General features: G+C 33.8%; 1 protein-coding gene across 2 annotated transcripts in view; it reads right to left on the bottom strand.

Moving 5' to 3' along the window:
• Positions 1-348: 348 nt before the first annotated feature.
• The window catches only part of COBLL1 (cordon-bleu WH2 repeat protein like 1), a 159,337-nt gene continuing 135,546 nt past the window's right edge, over positions 349-24,139 (bottom strand). The window contains exons 9-16 of one of the 2 annotated variants that reach the window (XM_090280372.1): positions 22,496-22,649; positions 22,013-22,078; positions 20,715-20,834; positions 16,931-17,165; positions 15,122-15,216; positions 9,623-11,187; positions 7,439-7,615; positions 349-1,642 (exon numbers count right to left, since the gene is read on the bottom strand). In XM_090280372.1, the coding sequence (XP_090136498.1) occupies positions 1,556-1,642; positions 7,439-7,615; positions 9,623-11,187; positions 15,122-15,216; positions 16,931-17,165; positions 20,715-20,834; positions 22,013-22,078; positions 22,496-22,649 (2,499 nt within the window). In that variant the 3' untranslated portion in view covers positions 349-1,555. Of the gene's footprint in view, positions 1,643-7,438; positions 7,616-9,622; positions 11,191-15,121; positions 15,217-16,930; positions 17,166-20,714; positions 20,835-22,012; positions 22,079-22,495; positions 22,650-24,139 lie in introns of both variants that reach the window. The other variant, XM_090280368.1, reaches the window with a different exon arrangement.

Consider the following 24,139-nt stretch of genomic DNA (forward strand, 5'->3'; position numbering starts at 1 on the left):
AGTCAAATATATAAACATAATTTTTTTAAAAGTAACTCCTTCCCATACTGGTTTATGACATAACTTAAATTTTCATATATGAAAATCTCTCCAAGTCCCATTCAAAGAAATAGCAGCATTTAACACTTAACTTGCACTTGCCAGATGTCGGGAATGATGCTAGGCATTTTACATGCTTTGATCATGCATTTCAGTTTAGAGTTATAATGCCTGGACTTACATGAGACTAGGTGACCCTAATAAATGGTAGGTGTTACTTTACTTGTTTGTTTATGGGTTAACAGAGATGTGTTCATCAGATGAAGGACACAGAGGCTGGTTGACACAAACTGCATTAAGGAAGGCATCCCAGATATATAACTTGCTTTTATTAAACAGGAAAAAAAATCAACACATTTTCCAAAGAGAAGATATCTCAGTAGCTTTAGTGAAAACAAACTTAACCTCAGCTTGTTTGACAAAGCTTTTACAACAAGTGAGCAATCAAATGCTTAAAGTAGCAACAGAACATTAACAAACTCTAGACTCCAGAACACTTATAAACCAACAGATTAGGCACTGTTTTGCTTAACAGTCTGATCTTTAATGAAAATATATATTATTATTTGGAATATTGGCATCTGAACTACATAATGACTTTATCATTTTGCTTTAATTAAAACCAAGATTTCTGGAACCTCCAAGTAGTCTTTAAAGTTTTCCAATATGGACATAAGCTAACCCCTATTCCTCTCTACATATTAAATGTGAAAAGACTGTCACAATATATCAACATTTTCACAGGAAGATTTTTAAGGCTTCTGGCACATAACATGTATAATATCTCTGTGACAATAATATCATAATTATATACAGAAAATACTTAAAATTTACCTTGTGCAATTTAAGCTCTAAAGATTAAAAAACAAGTGTTCCATATTAATAACATATTAAAATAAATGTGCTTCCCATAAATTTGACACTGATTTTGTAATTACACAAAGAACATACAAGATAAGACCTGCACACTAAATGATTCATCACTGAAATTAACTGTTGAACTAAATATACTTATTTGATATTACTGGTTTTCTAGATCATACGTTCAGCACAAAACAGGCTTTAATAGAACTTATAAACATTTGCAAATAAACTGTGACATTGAGGCAGCCAACGTCACATCTAAGTTTGCCTAGTTATTCATGTATTGTACACATAAGTCTATGACTCTTAATTTATCCTTTTGTCTAAGTCACATTGCAGACAATGTGTCAATCAGTAAGTGAAATTAAAAAAATGAGTATTTCTCATTTGAAAAAAAATGAGACTCTTAACACCTTGTTTTAAAGTTCTAAAGTAGCATAGTCAGCTCTTAAGGCAGAAAAGGTCAAAAATATTATTATAAATTATAAATTCTAGTAATTCTTCTTTTGGCATTAAAAGCCACAGCACAAATTCTTACACTTGAATAGATAATATATTAGTGTACATCTGAATATACATTTGCCAACATTCTCCCTTGTATGAAGTTGTTCTATGAAGTGCGAAGGTGAAGTGCAGTATGGCAGGGCAACATTTAATGGCCGTCCTGGGCATCAAGGGACACGGAATGACTGAGTCTTGACCTTCCATTCATAGATATTGTATTTGATGGGACAGTAACCTAAGAGAAAGAAACACACATTATACCTGTCAGTTTAAAATGGGACAGCTGTCTAATTTTCAATTTTCAACAATTACTATATTTTACTTTTGCTTAATTGTAAATGCTAACATTCAGTATTTACTGTGCAGTAAATTACAAATAACTGAGAATGTTCACTCTACCATGAAATTAAAAATAAGAGTTGTTATTTTCACAACAAACACGTTAAATTATCCATTAACACATCTCAGTCTTTACGAAATTGCCAAATCAACTCAAAGGACAAGAGTACAAACAGACTGCAGGCCAAGCTGTTAAAGAGCATTTTCAGCTAGATTAATTCTGGCTCCTTAAAAGTGCCTTGGAGAATGTAAATTCCACAAAGCAATGGATTTTACAATTTTTTTGTATTGATGATATATGTTAACTTTAAGTTCCCCTCACAGGTACTCCTTATTTATAAGGGGAAAAAAAAGAGCTTTGGTTTTTAAAATGCTTTCATATAAAGGGCTACAAAAGTCAAATTTATGACTGTTAGGCCAAAACATGTTTGTTTGTTTTTCCCAGTAAATAAACTCGTAAAGTTCCAAAATTTATGGCAGTCTTCTATATATAAAGTGTAAGTAAATGAAAAACACAATAACCAGAATTTCCTAAATAGCTTGAAATTCCAACATTATTTAGAAAGTAAAAAAAAAAAATCATATGGATTATAAATAGTAAATAGGTATAATTTTTAAATACGTGAAATATGACAGTATTTCAAGAAACCTAGTTTATCTCCAGATTATAATTTGACTAGTTTAAATTCATAACCAAACATTATCATCTCACAAGAAGAGAAATGAAGTACAAAAGGCCACAAATTCTGCCCAGCAACAGAGTAAGTTAGTGAACAGGAAAATAAAATTGGCAGATTTAGTTTGGATTTGGTTTCAATGTGCTTCATTTGTTGACCTTTTACTAAACAAAGATTGGTCATCTAAACTAGTCAATTTTCTTGACTCTGTTATGAATCCAGGATGGCAAAGAATAGTTAACACTATCCACCTAAAATAAAATAGCTAAGAATAAAAGTTGTCACGAGGGGAAGAAAAACTCATCTGTGCCCTGTTTAATATTCATGCAATTTCTTTCCAATTATAGCCAACAAACACCACACAGGTAATGACTTTTCATTATGTAGCTTTGGTCTGTGTGTAAAAGTTACTCCTGTAATTTTCCCCAGAATTGCAGTTCTCATAATTCTTCGTAAAGTAAAAGAGAGAAATTTTGTTTTAAGCATTTAAAAAACATACGAGTGGCTCCAAATGTCTGCAAGTAAAAGATGTCCATTGTTGAACCACTTCTAATGAAAAACTAGAATCCAGTGAAACGTCTGCCAATAAGGAGCAAGTAAACTTACGTACATTCAAAAATACTATGTAGTCTTAAAAGAATAGCATGGAGATATATATGTAATAAGATGGAGAGTTTCAAAGAGATATGCTTATGAATGTTTTACTGAAGATTCTATTTTTATAAAAAAATTAATTATGTTTACATACTACAAAAGTGGTCTGGGATATTATACTGTAATCTAGCTACCTGGAGCAGCTACTTGGAGGGGGGGACTATATTTTGTTATTTAAAAAAGTGTTTACTGGACTGTCAAACATGAGAAGACACCATTAGATTACCGTTTTATAAATTCTGTGATGTCAGAGACCTCTTTTATTTTAATGCCACTTTATACTCATGTTTGGTTTAGTGCCTGGCATAGAGTAGAATAATGACTATTTCTTGAATGAAATACAGTAATGTTTTACAACATTTATAAAGTAAAAAAGATACTGCTTAATTTTTGAGCAATGAATATATGACACTTATAATAAAGATATTTTTAAAAAGTAACATTTTCCCTGGCTGGTGTGACTCAGTGGATTGAGTGCTGGCCTGTGAAGTGAAAGGTTGCTGGTTCGATTCCCAGTCAGGGCACATGCCTGAGTTGGAGGCCAGATCCCCAGTTAGGGGAGTGTGACTGATGTATCTCTCACGATATTTCTCTCCCTCTCTTTTCCCCTCCCTTTCCCTCTCTCTAAAAATAAATAAATAAAATCTTTTAAAAAAGTAACATTTAAGAATTTACTGATATGAGCAACTATACTAGTTGACTGTCTAACCTTGAAGTATAAAGAATTTTGGGGACTATTCACATAGCTTTCTTATTCCCATAAAGAGAGTTAACTATGAAACTATCATTTATTTTTACTTTAAAAATGTATGAAAAGAGCTGCCAACCTGAAACTTCTTAAGAGTTCAAATTCCAACTAAGGAAATATAAATAAAAATAAAACCATTTAATAAACAAAACAGGCCAGCATGATTTTGGGTGACTTACCCAGTTCTTTTCTTCCCTCCATATTTCTATCTATGCAAAGGTAAATTTTACATTCTGAGGAAATACTTAATATCAAGTACTAAATATCATTTGTCAGTTTATTTTCAGACTTTATTTTTACAAATCTATGTTCTACTTGTAATACATAAATCTTAATATCAAACATATTTTATAAAATACAAAGCTAGAAAAATTAATGCTTCATCTGAAGACACATTTCTGTGTCTGCCTGGGGGCTGAGTGGGAGTAAAGTATGAAAAAGACTTAAGAAACATAAAAAAACATAGCATGTTCACAACTACACTTACACCAGAACCATCAACTAGGTAACTTTTCTAATGTGAACCAACTATTATAACGAAGGTTAATTGCTCGATATGAACCAGAGCCATAAGGCAGGTTGGTACCTGGAGTTAAACTGAACATTTGGGTGCCAAAGTAAAGGCAAACCCTGAGCCAATTTTCTGATAAACAATCTAAACCTACTGTCAAATCACTAGAGATTTTATTTGGCACTATAACTGTTGTTCTATTAAAAAATGTTAGAATTCAAAATGAACCAGGAGAAATATTTGGCACAGGGCAGACATATGGGACTTAAGCAAATATTATAAGAAATTAGAGCCCTCATGTGTCCATTTTTACCAACTTTGGCAATTTTGAAATACAATGCATTTAAAGAAAACTGCACTAACTTGAAGACCCCAATGAAAGCAAGTGCAGACGTGTATACAACCCACCACTCAGGTCAAGAGAGAATACCTCCTCCTCCCTGCTGACCTTTTAACCATTTGACATTTCACTCATCATGGATTTTTCATTAATTTGGACACTTAAAAATATTATCTAGTTTTTGGTTGCCTCTTAAATTGTGTGCCTCTCTTGCTCCAATAAGCCCCTAGCAAGCCCTTGCCTTCCTCTCTGGAAATACCACTATCAGGATTTTTATCATTACTTCCTTGCTTTTAAAGATAATTGCCACCTACAATGTATCACTAATGAACATAATTTAGTTTTGCATGATGTCAAACTTTACACATATATATTTTATATGTATCTGCACTGTTGCATTTAGCTGTATTTTGTCCAATTTATTGCTATATAATAGTCCATTCTTTGGACTATATTTATTCTACTATTTTTGGATATTAAGGTTATATTTCTTTCAAGTTTTTACAATGTTCCATGAAGATTCTTATATGTGAGTCCTGGTACACACATTTTTAGCATATATAAGTAGAAGTGATCGTGAAAGGAAAGCCGATCATGAAGTGTAGATACTGTGAACTTTACTATATTAGACTCTGTGTCCAATTTTATTAGAATAAAATGGATTATGTAAGGAATTTTCATTAAACAAAATTTAGGAGCTGGCACTATAGAGACTCAGAGCTATCAATAACCTCCTACTGAGAGAGATAAAATTTAGTCTCAATAGAACCTAAAGTAATGAGTCATAAACAGCACCCAATTATATGATCGTCATTTTGGGCCTGTTCTCTGTGTTGATTCACATCCAGCTCATTCTGGAAGCAATGAGCGTTTTATACGGAAGAGACTGCCAAATGAGAGCCCATCACACACCAAGCGTACAGCTGCTTGCTTGTACAATGCTGTTGGCCTGAAAGGCATTTCCAACTTAATGCGTTGTTTTCTATAGTTAGTTCATTGAAACTGATTAATATATCCACTGGCTTAGTAGAGACACTGCAATTATTTCCTGTGTAGTTACTTGGTTCTTCCATGGGCCTGATGTATCAGTGTTCCTCAGTGCAGGCAGTGAACACTCAGAAGGCAGAAGCTTCATTTTACTCAATTTTGTCTCCCTAGTACCTAGTACAATGTATGATACTTATGTACTTAAAAAAATGCTTGTCAATTTTACTGAATTGAGAAAGCTTTAGGTTGAAGTGATATACTTGAAATACATCCTTAATTTACAAGATTAAAAAAATTTTTTTCATAAATTAGAATGTGCAATTTAATAGGGGCATATTTCCCCACAAAAACATAAATGTCATGGCCTGTTAAGTACCAATTTTAATATGCAAAGCTCTACCTAATTTTTTGATTCCTGGCACCTAAATTCAGGCTACAAATACTCTTAAATAATTCAACCCTAATTGCCTGAATTATTCCTTCACTTCTCCTCAACCCCCCCACCCCCCACCGCCCACAGCACACAACGTGTTGCCTCATCTCCATGGGCACCCAGTGGGAGCACCCGCAAGCCCTGTGTCAGCGTGGCTGTCACTCACAGCTCTTCTGAAACATACTGAGGACACTGGCCGGAGCAGGCACGGTCAGCGAGGACAGGGGCCCAACAGGCCTTCCCACTCTTTCCATCTTTGCAGCCTTCCTGTTGCTTCAGACTTCATTTCTGTCGAGCTCAGTGTTTTACTCAACAAGTCTCTTCTTCTCTAAAGAGCTTTTAAAATGATTACAGAAGGAATTCACAAAATGAAATATCTGGGGAGTCAGTGGAATAATGAGTACTTTTCTTGTTTTGGTTGTTGAGGAACTTGCCACCAAGATGGCTAAGGGCAGAACAAGAAAGACATTTAGAGGCCACAGCCTCTGGGAAGCCCAAGTGATGATGCAGGCTTCGGGCTTCACCTTCCTCTTGCAGTGGGTGAGGGCCACAGACGGAGTAGGCTTTCCTACAGACGATTTCCTGTGATGACTGCCTGGGGTCTGCACGAGAAGCACACCCCTTCTCCTGAAGCTCTTACCCCTCAGTAGAGAGGAGCCAAACAATTCTGGCAAGGCATTAGTAGGATTTGAATTTCTACATTAGGTCTCATCTAAATTCTCTAGGTTTTCCCTACATTTTTTTGGTTTAAGTTGTAAAACTGTCCCCCGCTCCCCTGACCCCCATCTAATTCCATACTTGGTGGTAATTTGATTACCATAGTAACCATGACTGAAAACTTGCAGGTTACTATCACTAGTGCAGCTTCTCTGGAACAGGGAGGGATTTTCTTTCTAAAAGAATCTTTCTTTTGGAGTAACAATTTCTTAAGGGATTAGCCAGAGAAATGTATGCATAACTCACAGACACGGAGAACAGTTGGGGATGCCAATGGAAAAGGGGGTGGGAGATGGGTGGAAGCAAGGTAGGGGGGCATCTATAATAGTATCAACAACAACAGCAACAAAAGAGTCCAGATACTTCCTATATATAGTTTCATAATAATAAGCAAAGGACATTTCCTGCCCCTGGCTCATGTTATGGAAAACAGACCTGACATATTTTCAAGTACTATGTGTAAAGCTCCAGACTCAGATTATACTTCAAAAATGACCCCTGACATAAAAGAGTAACTCTTGACATCTTCACTATTCAAGTTTAAATGCTGGAAAACAATTCACCCTATTAGTTTGTCAATGTTGAAAATAAGCCCACTGTCCTCAACCCGATGAAGAAAATTTACCCTTTTCAATTTGGCAGCAGCCTCTCCAGAACGGATTGCAGTCAGCAAACTCTGTCGGATCTCTTCGGGGTCAGAGTTCTGGAATGTTAAGGAAGTTTGCCTCTTAAGGGTGAGTGACGGGCAGTCAGCTGGAGATGGTATTTCGGAATTCTGTTCGTTATGAGCAGAGTTATTTTCCTAAGATAATAAATGCAAAATACTTATATGAATACCAAGTGAACAATGGACCATTTTCCAGTATTTTTTCTTTATCAATAGTTCTTTAAGAATCACCATTTGCCACATTGATTTTTTAGACATAGCTTTATTTCCTCACCCACTGAATTATTTTGGCTGCGAGAGCTCAGTTGGAAAGAGGGTATTAATTTCCCTTCCCTTGAATAGGGAGAGGCTAAGGAAGAAAAGCTGTTTCGTGAACACAGGAGTAATTTTACTGTCCTTGAGTCAACTAAGGCTGATTTTTTCCAATGAAGTCAACTAAAAGAGCCAAATAATTAAAACACATATATATTTCACAGATGAAAAAATAACGCATTTTCACAGTTCCAACATATTAGATTGTGAAATTATTATTATTATTGTTGATGGTAAAAAGACAAATATTGGCAAATTCATATTGGATAAACCTAACATATCATCTAGTAGTGAAATGTTAATGATTATGCCACATGCAATGGCTTGTTTTGTGTTTCTAGAAGGCAAAGGGACTAAGTGATGGCAATGTTTTCTTTATTTTTCCCATGAGACTAAAAATAAATATTAGGAATTTCCAAATTTAAGAATTAAAAAATTAATTAAACTTTTTAGGAATGAATATTTAGTAACTAATTTAACTGGCAACTGTTATAAAAAAAACTTAAATATGTCTTTTTCAAACTGCCAAATAAATATCTTAACAAATGATGAGCCAAACAATGCTCAAGCAGTGGTCCAAAAATAGTGTTATCTAAATCAATCTTCTATTGTTTAGGAATGGTATTTCATTCTAAGAAAAAAACACAGTTTTTTCCCCAAGCAAACAATAAATCCCATATAAATCCCATACTATATGTCTCTTCCTGACATTACATCAAAGTAAAAAACATAAATGTGAAATACATGAATAAATCTTCAAGATAAATATTGCATTTAAATTATGGAAAATTTTTTACTTGGCAATATGGTTAATGTTCTGTTACTCTAGGAATGTTTGAAAAAGTCTTATAAAATACTTCTGGAACTGTCACACAAATATGGAAGTATTTTTTAAACATTATCAAAGTACACAAAGTATTTTTTTTAATTGCATGGACATTATCATAATTTATGCTATGAATTTAATCCTGTCCTTTGACTATTTGAACCTGGCAAATTATAACAGCTGAGCAAACATGAAGTTGACAATTACCCTTTTTCTTGTAAATTTTTAAGGATATATAATGGTTAAATGATATTTTGGTCAACATACACATAAATGGAGAAGCTAACACTGAATTAATGAAATGGAAAATTAAGAAAAGTACATAATTAAATTCTGGTTTTAATTTAAATTATTTATATATAAAAATGTTTTATCAGCTGAGGTTAAGTGTATATGACAAAAAATGCATAGCTGGGAAACACTTGGTTATTTTATCAAGGCTTTGATACTGTTTATGTTTCTATATACTGGTAATTAAAATTATTTTGAAAACTGCTCTGTTTCTGCTCAGGGCTGCAGTCACTCCAGACTCGGCTCACCTGCTTGGACCTCCCCAGTAAAGGGTCTAAACTAGTTGAAAAACAAACAAACAAACAATTTTGCAATTATGTAGAATTAGAGGAAAAAATAAAGTAAACCAGAACATCCAGAAAAGTTATAAACAAATTGAGATAAGCAAAACACAGGAAAATACAGAGTCAGAACTAAAAGCTAGTACAACATACAAATGTATGAGCAAAGAAAACTTAAATAAAAATATTTGCAGATGATATAATTATATGGTGATCTTATAGTAATACCCAATCAGGCTGTATGAATTATAATAATTCTGAGAATAAATAATCAGATTCTATGTACTATACTTTTTTCTACAGTAGGTAGTTTGACATTAGATTAATATGAATTCAGACTTAAATAATACACAAACATATCAACATTCTTGTTAAACCCCATTTAAACCGTGTTGCATAAGAACCCCTTATTTTTAAAAAGGTAACATTTACCTTATTACTGACATCTAGCTGTGGGATGTCAACAAATTTATTTACAGAAGGGCTCTTCCCTTCCTCTGTGTCACTTGGAGATCGGGCAGACGCACCCTCGCTGCACGACTCTGTACGCACTTTGCTGAAAGACTGTGACCGCTTCACTACAGCAAGGGCAAACGGCGAAGGGGCGGAGCTCGAGTAAGGTCGTGGGGCACCAAACGTTTTCAGAGTCTTCAGATTTAGTGCTGCTAACTGACTTGCGGGAAGAGAAACAGGTTTTGGAGCTACAGGAGGAGGAGATGGTTGAGGGGGCTTCTGACGGCTGACGCCATCATCTGCGCTTTTAATGTGGGGCTGCGGAGGAGAGGGCGTTGTTTTACTGGAAGGAGAAAGAGTTTGCTCTGGAGGAGGTGTATCCTTTTCCACCTCTTTCTTTGTTAGTTCCTTGGGAGCAGGATTAGGGGCAGTGTGGACACTCTTGGAAGCTGCAGATGTCACGTATTGACCTGAAACTCTTTTTTGCATTTGCAAGAAGAAAGAACTTGGTTTGGTCTGGGGATTTGAAACCCGAGATTTAAGTTTTGACTCCAAAATATTGTTTATATCTTCCAAATTCGGCACAAAAGGAGCTGTACCTGTGTCTCTCGTCGTTCTGGGAGTAGGCTTCAGAGGACTTGCAGTGGGGCTCTGGGACACGCTCTCCACACGGTGCACCTGATGCTCTGACTTCAGAGTAGGTTTGGGTTTAAGGTCTATTTGCGGCTCCTTTGGACTTTCAGAAATAACAAGATCTTCTGTTTGGATTGCAGTTTCTTTCACATTCTCTGGAATGTGTTTTTTCCCTAAAGTACATATATCCTGATCATCTTCATACCCTAAGGTTTCTGATTCCCAGTCTTTCAATGTTTCCAGAGATTTGGGAGGCACTATTTTATAAGTAGTCATCCCAATTTTGGGTATATATTCTCTTGTAATTTCATTAGAAGGTTTTGGCTTGGGATTGTAGTCTTGTCTGTAAAGTGGATAGTTCTTCATATAAGAAGCAGTTGAATTTTTATCAATCCCATCTACAGGAGGCAAAAGAGCATCATTACCATGTGCATAAATTGAATCTTTTATGGTGAGTTGATCTTCAGAATGCATAGGTAGGGGGCCCTGATTCTTGAATTCTCTTGAGGTATCTACAAAATCTTGTGGACTTAAAGGTGAATGTTGAGTTGGTTTGTTGTTACCTGCAGTTTGCACACTTTCATCAACTTTGAAGTCAGACAAATGATGATGTTGGTGATTCCCATCAAAACTGTTATGAGAAGTTGTCTGAATTGCGGCATCTTGCATTTTTGTCTTTTCTGCACTGGGTTGATTCAGTTTTTGGCCTGGGACTGATGAAGCAGCTAGATGATTTTCCTTATAACTTCCAGCAGTTTCAGTTTTGTGTGCCTGATAGGTTGTTAGTCTGTCAACTTCCATGTCCACATTATTATTTTTGGCAGCACTACCTACATTGATTTCTGTTCTCCTCACTCCATTTTTCATATTATCTTCTGTGTTCATTGAAATGACAATGACTTCATTTTGATCTACTGAGAGAAAAAAAATAATCATCAAGCATGTAGGAAAAAAAAGAGGAAAAACTTTAGTTTTCAATGCTTGCCTTCCCCAAAGTGAAACAGATTGATTTGAATTCTATAGAAAAATTTTCAGTTCACTATATACAAAAGCAGGTAATGCAATTTAGGAAAAAACAGCATGAGCTTTAGTGTCGTGGAGACCAAAGTTTGGAATCCACCTGCAACCTGGCTTGACTAATTATAATCTCTGTGACCACAACTTACTACTTTATCCTTTTAGCCTCAGTTTGCTCAGATGTAAAATGGTGAAAATAGGTATTACAGTTGACTCTTGATGGACACAGAGAGTAAGGACGCTGACCTCTCTCCACAATTGAAAATCAGATATAACTTTTGACTCCCCCCAAACTTTACTAATTAATATTCTACTGTAACATGAACAGCCAATTAACATATATTTTGTATGTAATGTATATAATATATTGTAGTCTTACAATAAAGTAAGCTAGAAGAAAGAAAATGTTACTAAGAAAATCATAAGGAAGGGAAAATACTTCTAGTATTTATTGAAAAAAATCTGTACATAAGGGAACCCATGGAGTTCAATCCCATGTTGTTCAAGGGTCAACTAAATACTTTACGTATTATTTCTGTAAGATGCTTATTAGGGTAGGATATTGCCCAGAGCAAGCACTCTATAGAAGACAGCTATGTTTCTTCTTATAAGTAAAGATTTCAAATTTCAGTCATTGTTAAGAATGACAAGACATTGACAATTTCAAAATATATTTTTATTCTTCCATTTTTTTCAATTTTGATTATCCTATCTTTTTTATAGCCTCCAGTGTATTTATACTTTATACATAACATTAAAAAGGAATCAGTCCCAGCAAATGTTATCAGTTTTAAATAAGGCAGACAACAGAAGCATTATCTTTAAGAGTTGAAGTAAAAACAGAATCTAAATTGAATATCTTGTTAATTGTGTTCTCACTAAAGTGGATTATGTTTTTAGTCATAATCCTGGTGATTTCAAGTACATAAACACAATCATGTGGCTTCTGACTTTGCTCTTCGGGAAAAGATATCTTATTATTTTCATGTCAGAGTTAAAGTAGAGAACACAACCTCCCTCTCCCCTGTACTGCTTTTCCTCTTAATTATAATTCAGACTTCCTGAAAACAAAAATCATTTGCCAGTGTCTCGGTTAACAGAGCAACAGTCACCAGCCAAAAACATGATGGCAAAGAACTGGAATGAAGCACTTAAAAGGAAATATAGGCTTAGGAGTGTGTATCGTGTGTCTAGTACTGAGCGAAGTGACTGATTTATATGCTGTGCTCCTCTAGTCAAATGCCCATAAAAATCATTTCTCCTGAATGACCAACTAGCCTTCATCTTCAAAATCCTCAGAGGCCTGCTCTTTCAATACAGTGGTTTGCACAGCACAAGTAAAATGTGGGCCTTGGGAGTCAAATTGTGAAAGGATGTCAAGTGTTTCTCTATAGTTTTATCATCACTCACTTTCATATATAAGATAAACATCCACTTCACTGCCTAAAATGTCAGGAGATATTTAAAGGTGTTTCTCTGTTAAGAAAGAAAAAGAAAGGAAAGAAGAAAGATACATATGTAAAAAAAAAAAAGAAAAAAAAATCATGTTGCCACGTAAATTTGTATAAAAGCAGTTTTTAAAAATACCTTCATACTTTTAAAACCTGTCTAATTGTATAATTATTTGGTCATGGTAGCTATATCTTATATTATGTTGCAAGGTTCCTATAATAAATATATAAATTTTTATTTTTATTCTTCCCAAATAAAATGCAACCAATTATAAAAATATGCCTTGTCTATATGATGACTTCTCAATGACAACTAATTATTAACTTCTATGATTTATAAAATTAAGGACACGTGATTAGGAACTATGGAAGAGGCGCACATCTGTCTATGCTCTTATTTACTTGTTTCATAATTATTTAAATATCTGTATGAAAAGCACTGCTCTCAATTACTCTCAGTGCTGCTGTAACCACAGAAGTACATAAGAAATGCTCCCTAGCACTAGCAAATGAGCCTAAATATATTTCCTTCTCTTTTATTTCTCATTTTCCACTGACTATAGGTATATCCCAGTTACACAATAGAAACATTTCCTGAAAGAAAGTACATTAACGTAAAAATATATTTTAAATTAAATCCCCTATAACAAACTCTAATTTATTGGCTTATTTAGATATTCAAATTTCTTTCACATTTTTTGGTGGCTTACATCTACTTTACCATTGTCTAACTCCGCATTTCTCTTCAAAATGTCACAATTATCGTTAATGACTGTCAGACCTAAACACCCAGAATCACTACTGAATTTATTACCTAGTCCATCACCAAACATACTTGACAGTGATACTATGTGCCAATGAATGGTTAGGTCATTTTTTCAAGAATAGCCAGTAGAGGGAAAAGGTATATTTTATATTATCCTGTCCTTCTCCCACTCAAAACTGACACCAATGTCTACAACCATTGCATAGATAAATATTCAAGATAGTTAATAGAAGAGGGAAACAATAAGACTACTCTAAGGATAAGAGAAATTATTTAATTTTAAAAAGCACTTAGGTCATTGCAAATCAAGCGCAAATGCACATAAGTATTATTACAGAAGTGTACTTTGACCCTAGCACTAACTGGATGCCAAAATTTTAGCAAAAATTATTTTATTATTTTAAAAAGAAGGAAGCAGTTTTAAAATCATGATTTCTCAACAGAAATGGTATTGCCATCATCATATATGTTGTGAAGAACTGACTCAAGAGGAAAATAATGGGGAAATTATATACTTTTAGATCCTCTCAGTAGTATATCTCAGGATGGTATAGACCATGAGGAAAATAAATTGGAGACATATATATTTAAATTAACCAACATGTATGGCATATATAAAATGACATACATCTCTATCTACCTATGATATTGGGATAATCAATGTTTTATCCATATATCATACATATATATATATGTTTGTTAAGAACTGTTTGTTAAGATCTTAACCTAGTTCTATATGTTAACATAATAGACTAGACTATGAATTTTCATAGATGCATTCCTTGCATCTTCTATGTGGTATCAGTTTTCTGAAATTCAATTTGAAGTATATATTTTAATAGTATCTAAGTATTATGCCAGGTGCTATGAGGAATTCAAACAAAGTATTGGATATAATTTCTCTGATCCAAGACTATCCAATCTTACTGAGGAGTCACGAGCAGAGAACTACATGGCTTCTAGTAATCAAATAACAAAATAGGTGAAGTGGCTGGATTTGAATGGCAGTTGAATGTGTGAAGATAGGTTGAAAATAATTTCCCATACAAGGACAAAAATGCACATGGGCCTAACTGATAGAACTGAGAGAAATATATGATGAGAAAGAGAAGACACTGTCTTGATTTGGGCGTGGGCAGAGGGAGATACTAATAAACAACATTACATAATTGGATGTAAACCAGACAGACAAGTTTCACCCAATGTATAGCAACTTGAGTATGAAGTAAAACAGAGTTGGACTAAGGAGTCAGTAAAAGGAAAAAAGAGAAATAGATCAAAAGGCCATGCATAGGCAATACATCTTTAAGATTTAGATCTGATAACTTCTAACATTTAACAACCACAAAGAGGTACACATGGTAGTTAAAAGCACACTTTGCAGTATTTTGCCTGGGTTCTAATCTGAAGTCCACCACTTATTGTGACATATTAGGTAAGTTACATAATATCTCTGTGGCTCAATCATCTATAAATGGGACTAAAGACAATAACGTCCATGAATGAGTTAATATACAAGATTAAATGAGTTAACATATCAGTGTTAAGAATGGCCGTTTGCATGTACTAAGTGCTATGAAAGTATTGGCTATTAGTGTTAATAGAACTCACCATTGTCTTGCTTTGGGCCTAATGACTTCAAGGTTCTTACACTGGCAATGACTCTCTCTTCATTGCTTGCATTATATACCATCAAGTGTGGCCCTCTGCAAAATACAATATTGTATGTTACATATCGATACTAGTTATATATACACACACACATGTGCACGCGCACACACACACACATACACACACATACACACACACGATGAGAAGACAGGAAATAATTTCCAAAGACAGATGGACTGAAATAATCATCTTTTTCTGCCAAATACTGAAAATTTAACAGCAAAGAAAAAAATGCAACTGAGGGGAAATGCTGCCAAGAAACATTACCTTTCATAGAGGGGGTCCTATTACAAAGAAAGATGGAAAAGACTTGGTAAAATAAACACTTTTCCAGCAACAGTGCTTTTGTTATTATTGTCTTTTAAAGAAAAAGGATATAAATGAAACATTTTAGTCTTGCATCTGCCATGCTCGACTGTTTTTTTTCAAGTTACATTTTACATTTAATATTGTTTTATTAGTTTCAGGTGTACAGCATACTGGTTAGAAAAATCATATACTTCACAAAGTGTTCCCCTCAATATTTCCAGTACCCACGTGGCACCTTACATAGTGATTGCAATATTATTGACTATATTCCCTGTGCTGTGATTTACATCCCCATGAACTGTTCTGTGACTTCCAGTCCGCACTTCTCAATCCCTTCACCTTTTTCATCCAGCCTCCCAATCCCCTCCCCTCTGGCAACCATCAGTCCGTTCTCAGTATCTATGAGTTTGTTTCTATTTTGTTTGTTCATTTATTTTTGTTCTTTAGATTCCACACATAATTGAAATCATATGGCATTTGTATTTCTCTGACTTATTTAACTTAGCATAATATGGCATGGTCAACTTCTGGCGAGTCAGGATGTGGACTGACCTCACTGAATTTTACTGGAGACAATCTCATGGGAATGAAAGCAAAACTTTGATGAAGATGTTTTATTTTGCTTGGTCAATTTCATCTTTCTTTATTCATGGTATGACATTTCTAACATAATACAAGTGCACTATACTATAGTTTTCAATTCCTAGGATCAACTGGAAAGTGCATTCTCTGTATCATCAAGTTGATTATAAAAATATCAGTAATTAAGTATCATACTCTAATATGCAGAATCATTTTATACGTCAGTCAATGAAAATCCTTGAGGAGCACATGGTGAAACTGAAAATTAAATGTTTCACTTAGGTCAAATAGGTAATAGGCATAATACATAGAATACAAATTAAAAAAACTTTTATATTTAAGTCATACAAATTACATCTTATGGTTTGTTTGACACAGAGATACCAGAACTGTTTAATTTGAATTTATTTGTTAAAAATTACATATAAATATATATTTTATTAAACATTTTTAAAAATCTTCACCTGAGGACATTTTTTTTTCATTACTCTTTTAGAGAGAGAGAGGAAGCGGGGAGAGAGAGGGAAAGAACAATCACCTGTGAGAAACATCGATAGGTTGTTCCCATACATGCCCCCCTGCCAAACTGGAGATCAAACCCACAACCTAGGTATGTGAGGCATGTCCCCTGATTGAGAATCGAACCCGCAACCGTTTGGTGTACAGAATGACACTCCAACCAACTGAGCCACACTGGCCAGGGCCTTTATTAAATATTTTTATAATGACAGTAAAAGGGATAGAGTCTAAACTAATGCAACAACTGTATTTGCCTTTGAAATATCAGACCTATATTTCAGAAGACTAATATTAATTAAACAACCCACCACCAACATATCTGGCACACAGACTACTTACTGTCCATCTGTGTGTCTAGTTTCTTGTTTTTCTTCCTTGGAGTTTTGTGAGGACCTTCCAGTATCATTGCCAAGGGTTGAGGCACGATCATTTTTCAGTGTATTTATTATATCAGTAGATCCAAAGGGAATACTTTGTGACTTCCCAGAAATAATTTCAGCCTCATCTTTAGGCACTTCCCTCAGTTCTTCTTTTTCATCTATCTCTTCAAGACTATAATCAGAGCTTATTCCAGCTACAAAGAAGTGAAGATATAATCCTACATATTAATTTGCCTCATTCATGCTATACAATCCAGGCAAAGAAGAAATTTTTAAAATAATAATTAGCTGGACTCTTAAATTCTGGTTTAAAACTAATAGTGAAATACTTTTGTAATGATGAATGATTATGTTAACATATAATCAGATTATATCAGACACATACAACTCTAAAAATAATATGCTCTCACTCTAGGTTTTACTCATGGTAGAAAAAAAGGCATTGTTTAAACCCAAACTTATATATTTCAAAGTTATATATTTCATTTAAGAATATATCTTTCATGAATGATTTTTACATTCATGTAATAGCTCTAAATGTAAATGAAAAGAATGATATTTTTATATTGTCTGTAAATGAACTTGTAAAATGACTCAGTAGTTATCAGCACTAACTACAATTGAGAATTATCTGAGCCCCTTTAAAAATACTTATGCTCATACCCTACCCCATATTTGTTAAATGAGAATCTTGAAGGGTGGGACCAAGCAATTTTAGGGTTTCCCAAGTGATTTCATATGCAACTAGGATTAGAAACCACTGATTTCGGTACTTAATATAATTTTTAAAAATACAAATAGAATAAGTATTATACAATGAAAATTAATTTTTAATCCCACTCAGTTTATTCTGAGGCAATATTCTTTAATAGTTTTTTCCTATATATTGTCAAGAAGTGTAATGAGCATATATGAGCAGATATGCATACTCACATTTCTCTTTTTTGTTAAATATAAATGGAAGCATATTATACATGATGTTTTTCTCCCCTTAGTATATCCTGAAGATTATCCTATATCAATGTGCATGCGTGCATATGTGCTGCTTTTCAACAGCTATGGTGAATATTTCATTCTATAAAATTGTGTTATCATTATTCCTTAGTACCAACAAAAAGTAGCCAACGGGGTAAAAAGGAGATACTCAAGGCAGTTAGGTCCACAGTCATTGTGGATGTTAGTTTAAACTGAAACATGAGGTTCTGGATCTTTGTTTATTTCAATATAATTCAACACTTGCACTTACAAAACAGCAGCTTAACAAAGTTTAATTTTTACCACAATAGAGGAGGAAAATGGTGGCACAGCACTGAATTAGAGTGATCAGCACATACACAAAATTTAATAAAAACTGTAACATATCTGAAGAATATTTGAAGTACTTAAAATGCATTTCTTTAGCTTTATCTTTAGGCAAATAGAAAATTGTGCTATGTACTCTTTAACAAATATGGAGAATTTTAATGGTATTTGTATTATAAATTAAAAAATAGATTATTCAACAGAAAATTATTTTAAAACCTCAAGTAAAATGTTAAATATATATATTTTGGCAAATCTTGCTTTATTATAACATGTGAATTAATGATTATGATGCCAATCTGTCTATAATATTATGTCTACAATAGCATGTTACATCTATAATTTGAAAACTGTATATTGAGAAAATGAATGGCCATTTCAGTTTAGATCTAAATATGTTTTATAAATGGGTCCTCAGTATATATTAAGCTCTTTTTGGAAATTATTAGATTAACTGAGGTAACATTTAACAAATTACTGGTTGTTATCCCTATTTCTTTTTTGCCCATCACAAATGTGTCAAAAATATACAACTTTTTATTAATTATGATGTCCAAACTGAGAAACTGATCTCACTTAAAGTACGAATAATGAGTTACATGTTTCAAAAATATTCTCAAGTTATTTTTATGAGATTTTATAACTTGGTAGTTCCAAGATTCATTTATAGCTTTGCTTAAATATATATTTTTAATAGCCTGGAAAGCATTCGCTGTTATTAAATGTCAAGAAAAGGCTGTAATTCCTTTTAAAAATTTTAACCCAAGAGCTTTCACAGCTGGTTGTTTGATTAGTACAAATATCCCAAGCTTTGAAAAATATTAAATCAATATTTGTTTTATATGAGTGAACAGACTTATATGATGGCTAAATTCTAGGACTACAATAAAATATTGGAGTCCGGCCTATGAACAATGAAAATTATCACAAACATTATATCACAACTATTGCATTTCAGCTTCAAAAGTTATAAAGGAAGAATATTCACTTTGAAAATAGAGTGTTCAAATTTAAGATTTAACAACTTTCAAAATATAAATGTTTACAAAAAGTACAATAACATAATTTAAAAGTATAATTACTGAAATTTCTTTTACACTTACTTAGCTTTGTATAATTTGAATATTTTTTGTTTTTCAGTCTCTCTAAAGATAACAAAATCAAAACAAAAAATAAAAAAAAATCTTTAAAATTTACAAAATATAATACATGTAAATGAAATTGAAATGTGGAACTTTCAGAATATGTTTTTGTAGATAGGAAGCATTAAGCTTAAAATTTCACTGGGACTTCTGGAATACCTTGTATATTTTTCCTGAGGATGATAAAAATGGCAAAATTGAGAAATGCCTCTTTTTGATAAAATAGAATTATATTACATTAAATCTAGCCTGGTGAATTACTTTTTAAAAATGCATTCATTCAAAAATATTGACTATGTCAGACATCATTATTGTAGCTGCTGCCAGGCAGAGCTGTTTTCTGCTTCATTTTAAAAACCAAGGAACACTTTACATTCAGTAAAATTTACCATTTTGGGGATACATTTTGGAATATCCCTTATGCTCCTTAGTGGTTAACCCCTCCCCCTAACCCTAGCCCCTGGTAACTATTATCCCTGCAGTTTTGCCTTTGCAAGAATGTATATTAATGACATAGTACAACATCTAGATATTTAAGTCCGGCTTCCTTCGTTTAACAGAATACATTTGAGATTCAGCCATGTTGTTGCATGAATCAGTTATTATTATTTTTTATGTGTAGGTGGTAGTATTCCAATGTATAGACCAATCAGTTTTTTAATCCATTCCTCAGCTTAGAGGCACTGAGTTGTTTCCCAGTTTTGGCAATTATGAGTAAAAATTCTGTAATAATTCACATGGAAGTTTGTGTGTGCACATAGGTTTTCATTGTTCTTGAGGAAATACCTAAGAGTGGGATTGCTGGGTCATATAGAAAACAAATGCTTACATTTTATTTCAAAAAAGAACTTGCCAAGTATTTTCCAAACTGGCCATACAACTTTGCATTCCTATAAGCAGTGTTTGATAACATACTAATTTTAAATAACTAGTTTGAGGTGATAAGGACTCTGAGTCACTGAAAAATTTGAGCAAAATATTTATGATAACATTCAAGTATTCCCTAATATAAAGTTTTGCCATCTGGTAACAAAATAACTCCAACAATTTTAAAATAAAAATCCCAATCAAAATAAATACTATAGAAAATAAGCCATGACTAGGTAACAAGAAAGAACTTCAAGAAAGACAAACATATATATTTTTTAGTTATATAGTTTTACATTGGAAATAATAAAGTTCAAATAGTTTGCCAAAAAAAACCCCAAAAAACAGAAAGCCAAATAGAAGAGAAACTGAAATTCTCCAGAACCATTGATTTGATTCATCTTCCATCTCAAGCCAGGCCTGGTTACCTACATGTCAGAGATGCGACGGCTGCCTCGGGTGTTCCAGGGCGCTCTGAGAGAAAAACTTCATCTGCCAGTTTGGGAACAGTGCACTGTTCGTGACTGGGAAGCCCAAGGCCAAGTGAGACATCTGCCAAAGAAGTAAAATCTGTGGAAATGGCACTTAGACAAGAGAGTTAAGGCAGGCAGAGACCAAGACTGTTTTGGAAGGAATCAGATTTGTTAGCTCACAATTTTCCGTGCATTAAACAAGAGGTAAAAGAAAGAGAAAGAGAAAGAGGTATCTAGCAAAGCTAGGATAGTAGTTACATCTTTTCCCCCCTAATACTTCAGTATCTTCTCATTTCACTTAGTTTGATATAATTTAATAAATTTTCCTTTTGAAACATATGGTATCATATCATTTTGGGTAGGAGTTAAGAAAAATCATTACTAGTTATCTAATGGTAACATTTTTAATTACAGAGGAAAGGAGAATATTTGTGCAAGATGTGTCAAAATTCCAAATTCCTAAATATCACTTAAATATAAAAGATTCCGGAGCATTTGGGTGCTTCTGAGTTCTTCCTGAATTTGTGAATATGAATTGTAAAAATTAGGTAAGGATATATTAAGTGATTTTCATACCTATCAAATTATCAGCATGCTAAAGTACTGGTATAAAAATATTCTATTTTTGATTAGACATTATTAGTGTGTTGCATTCATTTATATCTAACTTTAAATTAAGTCTAGGATTAAGAAATTTTATCATACTCATTTTTATAGTAGCTACTAATAAGTAGCTATTATTAAAAATACTAGGAAACAGTATTAGATTGAAGTATTTTATTTTTACTGGAATTTCATTTATTGAGAACCACAAATGAGAACATATAATAGAAAATATTTCATAGTAACACATTTTCCCCATTACATTAGAACACTTCATATGTTAAATTTATAGTGAGGACAGTTGCATGAAGAATGGTGCTTTAGACCTTCATGGAAGTTTTCTTCCAAACACACCAAAATGTGCCACTACTCTTGAGAAGGAGATTAATAACTGATAACCTGACATTACAGAGGAAAAAACTGGAGACCTAGTAGGGAAAATACTCAAGATACTAGAACTAAAATTTTGAGTTGTGCCCATTTCATACCCTAAGCCCAGGGGGAAGTTTTTTATTTAATAATATAAAATTAGGGAAATGCAGTCAAAGCATTTGCATCCCTTTCCTATGCAGAGCATAACTAAAGTCATTCCTCAACTGTCATGGAAGATCTTTTTCTGTCATTACATGATATGGAGTAAAGGTGTCAACATACCTGGGCCGGACAGCCCCTCAGGAGAGCTTGCTTCTGGAACACTGTCTGCACGTATTGACTGCAGAGCTAGAACACAGAAGCCAACAATTTAGAAACAAATGACATTCACAAAAGAAACATTCCCTTAGTAGCTTAACTTATTTTTATATAATTCAGAAAGAGATAGCCACTTTACTAATCCACTTAGATTTGCATTCCTACATGCAGTCAATCCTGGAATGGCTGGATCTTTCTGAATAGATTTACAAATTATCACATACTCATTAGGATAATGGAGATGTACAATTTTTTCATTTTATTTTGTCATGTTGCAGATTTTTAAAAGGTGCTTAAAATAATTAGAGACTAAGCGTTATTAAAACTAATTAACTAAAAGCCTAAGTATTATCGTTAATAAAAAGACATAATTTATAACCTATATCATGTCTACTGTCTTTATTGAACAAAATATAAATGTAATGTTAATGGGAAAAGTAATATTACCAGTCACATGACTATTTTCATCACTTTGATGCAGAGGTATTTTGGAAGGTGGGGAAGGTGCCTTTCGCTTTGTCCTTTTCAAAGATGAATTCCCAATGGATGTGCTACTGAGCTTCAGAGAGCTTGTCCTCAATATGTCTGCTCCGTAGGAACTCTATGGAAAACAAAATGACCGAACAAAATCTCTGTTTAGAAATAAATGGGTAGCAAACTTCAGGAAGATGCTGACTTTACCTCAAATGCACCATATGGCAATATGAAACATAAAAGTTATTCACTCAAAAAAAATTTGTGGAGAATCTGCCATGTGCTAGGAGCTGGGCTATGAGATGGGTATGTAAAGAGAAATAAAATATGGTCCTTCTCAATAACCTTAGGCCAGGATGGGAGACTGACATGCAAACAAATAATTATAATGTAGAGGAGTCTTAAGCAATACAATTAAAAATTAACTTTCAAAGAAAATCTGGAGAAAATACTGGACATAAGAGATAAAAAAAAGGGAAGAATGTTTGTACATTAAGAAAACTGGTTTGATTCATCTTTCTCTTTTTAGCACTAATGTATCACTGACAAACATTTTAAAAATCAAACCAGGCAAGGTCAACTGACATCACCGACTCCATGCAGAGCTAATGCTCACAGTGATAGCATGTGAGTGTCAGCAGACCCTACGACAATTCTTCCTCATCAGGCTGGTCAGTGCCATGTCACCTGGCCCATGGCCATATCACTTCGCTCTTTCTCGACAACAAACCTACTTAAAATAGTTATTCACAGTTTTTGTCTTCAAATTCTCATCTCCCGCTTGAACCCTTCCAATCAGATTACCCCAACCTTTGATCCATGAAAACTATTTCCACTACAACTAAATTGGTGGTCACTTCTTAGAACCAATTTATTTGATCTATAAGTAGCATTAAACAGAGTGGACTACTCTCTTAGAATCCTTTTTTGTACTTCCCAGTTATCACGTTCCTCACTCTCACAGATCTCAACTCTGGTTTCTTTGTTGGTTGCTTTTCATTTCAGTTCTTGGACATGAACATTACCTTAGTATCTATGCTCACTCTCTTGGAAAACTTTGTTCGCTCAGTTTTATGGATTATATACATGTTGATCAATTTCAAACTTAGGCCTCCATCCTGGGCCCCTATATGATCTCCACTTAACATCTAAGACCATTTCAAACTTGGCAGGTCTGAAACTGAGATCCTGGTAACCCCTCTTCCCCCCTCTTCTGCCCAAACTAATCCTGATCTCATAGTTTTCTGTTTCAATAAAGAGCATTCTTCCACTTGTCATGAATGCAATATGCCTTTATTTGTAAACAAAAGGACTGATAAACTTGGACGAGGAGAGTACCTAAAGCTTGGGTCATTCCAATATTTATGAGGCAATGCAAGTATACCTGAAGGAAGCAATTTAGTTCACAGGATGTTTTCAGTCTCTATGCCTTGCTACACACCAAGAAAAATGTAGCAAGTTTTTCTATTTTGTAATTTTGTAATATTTCTGCTAGAGAAAAAAGGAAGCTTGAATTGACCCCGAAGAGAAAAATGTGAGTTAGTTGTCATCATTGCCAACTGTGCTAGGTCACCTCCGAGGAAAAGAAGCAGGGTTAGTTCCAGTGGTAGGCAATGA

Source organism: Furipterus horrens, unplaced genomic scaffold (genome assembly GCF_987537825.1).
Source record: "Furipterus horrens unplaced genomic scaffold, mFurHor1.1.pri manual_scaffold_1, whole genome shotgun sequence".
In the NCBI taxonomy this organism is placed as follows: domain Eukaryota; kingdom Metazoa; phylum Chordata; class Mammalia; order Chiroptera; family Furipteridae; genus Furipterus; species Furipterus horrens.